The sequence below is a fragment of the Quercus suber genome, unplaced genomic scaffold (assembly GCF_002906115.3).
Source record: "Quercus suber isolate HL8 unplaced genomic scaffold, Cork oak 2.0 scaffold_311, whole genome shotgun sequence".
Classification (NCBI taxonomy): Eukaryota; Viridiplantae; Streptophyta; class Magnoliopsida; order Fagales; family Fagaceae; genus Quercus; species Quercus suber.
The window spans coordinates 851,502-855,273 of NW_027069767.1; the positions used below are offsets into that span (position 1 = coordinate 851,502).

General features: G+C 35.3%; 1 protein-coding gene and 1 long non-coding RNA gene across 2 annotated transcripts; one reads left to right on the forward strand and one right to left on the reverse strand.

Moving 5' to 3' along the window:
- Positions 1–12: 12 nt before the first annotated feature.
- LOC136071427 (uncharacterized) lies at positions 13–1,060 on the forward strand. Its single transcript, XR_010632729.1, has 2 exons — positions 13–74; positions 722–1,060. It is a non-coding gene; the product is annotated as an uncharacterized LOC136071427 (long non-coding RNA).
- A 1,035-nt stretch (positions 1,061–2,095) lies between these two features.
- Positions 2,096–3,670, reverse strand: LOC136061014 (F-box protein At2g26160-like; the record flags this gene model as incomplete). Its single annotated transcript, XM_065782715.1, is given in 1 exon segment — positions 2,096–3,670. A coding segment is annotated over 1 exon segment (1,308 nt). The 3' UTR covers positions 2,096–2,357.
- Between the last annotated feature and the right edge of the window lie 102 nt (positions 3,671–3,772).

Here is a 3,772-nt window from a genome sequence, read left to right on the forward strand (position 1 = left end):
ACTAAATATTTTAATATATCTGCAGGCAATGGCAAGGTATGCTCGCCGGGAAGTTAGCTGCCTGTCCTTAACCGGTAGTGTACCCTTTTTTCAATCTTCTTAATGTGTACCGTTTTAAGCTCTTGGGGATAAATATTTGTTGGTATATCAAATCAAAAGTACAGGAATATATGCAAATTCTTGAGTTGGCTCAAGTAGTAGATGCATTGCACTTGCAATGCAAACAAGGAAGAATCCCGTTCTTATAAGAGTAGTTGGGGGACAGTTTGGATACCAGAAGAATACAGCTTGCTGAATTGTTCTCTAGATAGGATGGCTTAACTTGTTGAGCAACCAACTTGACCTGGTTCCAGGTTTTAAAAATGTCCTGTTTGGAGCAATTTTGGTGACAAAGAATACACAAGTGCAAGCACTCACTAACACACCACGCCAGGTTTTAAGAATGTCCTATTTGGAGCAATTTTGGTGACAAAGCATACTCAAGTGCAAGCACTCACTAACACAACACAAACACACACAAACTTTGTCATGTCTATGTTAATATATGTAAATCTGTTGCGTATTAGGCACTTGAAATGTTTGATACTTGACTCTATTTGTATTGCACAAACGTGTTAGATGTTTTCACCATGGTACAATTTAGGTATAATACATTAGGTTCTTCACCATTATGCTTCCTAGTATTTCAGCTTTGACAAAGTTGTAGAATTTGGATTTGCAGACAAAGAAGCTATATTTTCCGGGAACTTCACATTTACCTCGTTAGAGACTGAGAAGAATTCAAAGGGGCGTTAAGTGAGAATACATTGAATGATTGGATTAAAAAAAAGAAATCTACAGAAGATCCTATACATTTATATTAAATAACAGTTGTAAAGCCCTAGCTTAAAGGTATTGTTTTTCTTTATTATTTCATGTAATCTTCTCACCTAGTGATTGAGCATGTAGGGGGCCATCGATTCAATTGTTGGTGACTTTTTTTTTTTGGATGAACAATTGTTGGTGACTTTTAACTCTGTAATGATGGCTTTATTTACGCTGATGCAGCGTTTCAAAGTAATTGTTTAAAGTTCCTGATGAAGAAAATGTCTGCTTCTCTCTCTCTCCAAAAAAAAAAAAAAAAACCTAGCTTTTTCCTCGTGAGTGACGCCCAACTTCTCGAGGGTTTCCCTCAACAACATTAATCTAACATCTTTAATTGATAGACTTGTAGAAGAGGACCTAATAAAAGGCTGAAAATTGAAGTCAGTTTTCTATCTTTGGCCACTAATTTGTTAGTACTAAATGGGAGGTAGTAGAGAAATTTCGGGTGCTTTTGTTTCAATAGAAAATATTTTTCAGAATTTTTTTGAAAGTGTTTGGTTGCGATCCTAAAAATATTTTGGAAAATATTTAATTTTGTTTCATTCTTTGCAAATATATTTTCTATTATTTTCTCATGTTTTTTCATCCCAAACACATAATAAAAAAGTGAAGTTTAGATTAAAAAAAAAAAATTGTGACAGGCAACGGCAGTAATTAGTGGCTTGTAGCAGAGACAAAAAATCAGAGACTAGCGACTTCAGCAAAGGGTGGTGCTTAGGCTGCTAACAATTAGGGGTGGTGGGTGCAGCTTGGGATAATGAGTTTTGAGTGAGGCATAAAATGTCACAGTCGCAAATAAAAGCGTTATATATTTTATGCCCAAGGTTCCTCTATTTTAGAGTTAACCAAAAATTGTATATTAAAAATAAAAAAGGTTAACTGGAAACTATTTTCAAGTTGACTAGCAATTTCAGTCACCCAACACCTAAAAATGCAAAAATTATTTTTCAAAAATTAATTTTTGTCTAAACAAACGTAATTAATATTAAATGTGAGATAGAGTAGAGACGTAATAATTAGAACTCAAGATCGCTTGCTCTTCAAGGCCCTAGTGGTACAAATGATATTACCCTCGAAACAAATCACTTGCTCTTATTCAACAATAAACTATCACTTATCCTTAAAACTGTTTGAAAATTTTGAATTTTAACTGTTTTACTACTATTCTAACAACATCCTTAGTTTCCAAGAGCCTTGTAGTTGTGATTTAATTGTTTAACATTTCTTGATATTTCCAAATAAGTCATCTAGGGCTTTAAATCCCCCAACTATTGAATTTATTAAAAAAAATAAATAAATTCTCATTTGCCATAACATACAGGCACCTCTTGATATTTCCAAATAAGACAACTATGTCAAATGCCCTCAACTATCAAATTTATATAATAAAAAAAAAAAAAATTCCTTCTTTGACATAATATACATGACAACTATGTCTAATAAAGGGAGAACGAATTCACACATGCCAATAAACATATTCTCTCTAAAAAAGATTATAGATACCAAAAAGGAACAGAAGAATAAGTAGAGGGTTTGTTGAGAAAATGGTGTTCAACAGTTCCATTTCCCACATTAAAGACACCCATGTCATGTCCATGTCCGTATTGAAAGTCATCTGTGAAGTATATGCAGTTGGCTTGGCAGCTTCCCCTACAGTCTGATGCATTTAAAGACACAGATGAAGTACCTACAAACAGTGCCTTGCTGCCCAAGTTGTTCAATTCAATCCAATTGTATTTGTATTCACTTCCCACCTGAGTACATTCTTCCAGCTTAAAAATTTTGAACCTATACGTCCAATAGGGAGGCTCCTCAATTCTAACATCATATTTAGTCCTACGAACACATTTTGTGCGAGCCCTTGAAACAAGCAAAAGATCACCCGAAGATTCAACAAGATACTTTCTGAAAGAATCAATCATTCCTTGAGGACCTGGTGCAATAACAGTACCTCTTGGACTCTGGTCACAAACAAATTCAAAAACAACCAATGCACCTTTGCAATCAACAGCATAAAATTTGTCTTTATGGTATATGGTGTCATAATAATAATGAGAGGGTACTTGCACTTTGGTCCAAACCCTGTCTCCTGGTCTTGCAATTGCCAATATACAAGCTTCTGAGAAGATTGCCATTATTACAAAGTCACTTACTTCATAGTCGTTGCAAGTTGAGTTCTTCCAGGGATTTGATGATAGAACAGCTTTCCGTATGAAGGTGTCACTGAAATCTTCAGGATTGCGAGTCATGTTAGGATCAAAGAGCTCGCTAAATGCAGGGTGATGAGGATCAACCAGATCATCAAAGTTAGGATTAGGAGGAAGCTGAAGTTGATGTCTTGAGAAGGGATGCACGAGGCTAATTTGTGAATCCACACTTAAAGTTAGTAACCATCCAAATTTTGATCCTAAGCATCTTTTGTAAGCAGCTTTTATGAAATTAAGCCTGCAAACATGGGACTCAAAACGCAGCGTGCAACTCTCACTTGTGCTTGTTCTCTTTTCCTTCTCTAGGGAAACAAAAAGTCCTCGTGAAATAAGTGTGAAGGATTTCTGGATTTGCATATTCTCCTTGTCTTCATTGCCTCCACCTTGTTTATCTTTTATTTGTATAAGCATCAGTACTGGAAACTTGGGAGGCAAAGAGGGCTTCTCTAAAGCAACAGCCAATTGCCATGACTTACAGACAACACTAAAGCTAATGACATCTTCCAAGAAAGTCAAATGTTTAGCTATGGTGGTCAAAAGTTCCTTTGGAAGATTAGCCCAATCAACCTTGCCAACTGTGTACTTAAATCGCATGCTGAAAATAAAAAAGGCAAGAAGAGAGGAAAACTAATTTAAAAAAAAAAAAAAGTGTAAGAACACGAATGAGGATTGGCTTTCAACAACATATTAAAGATTACCTT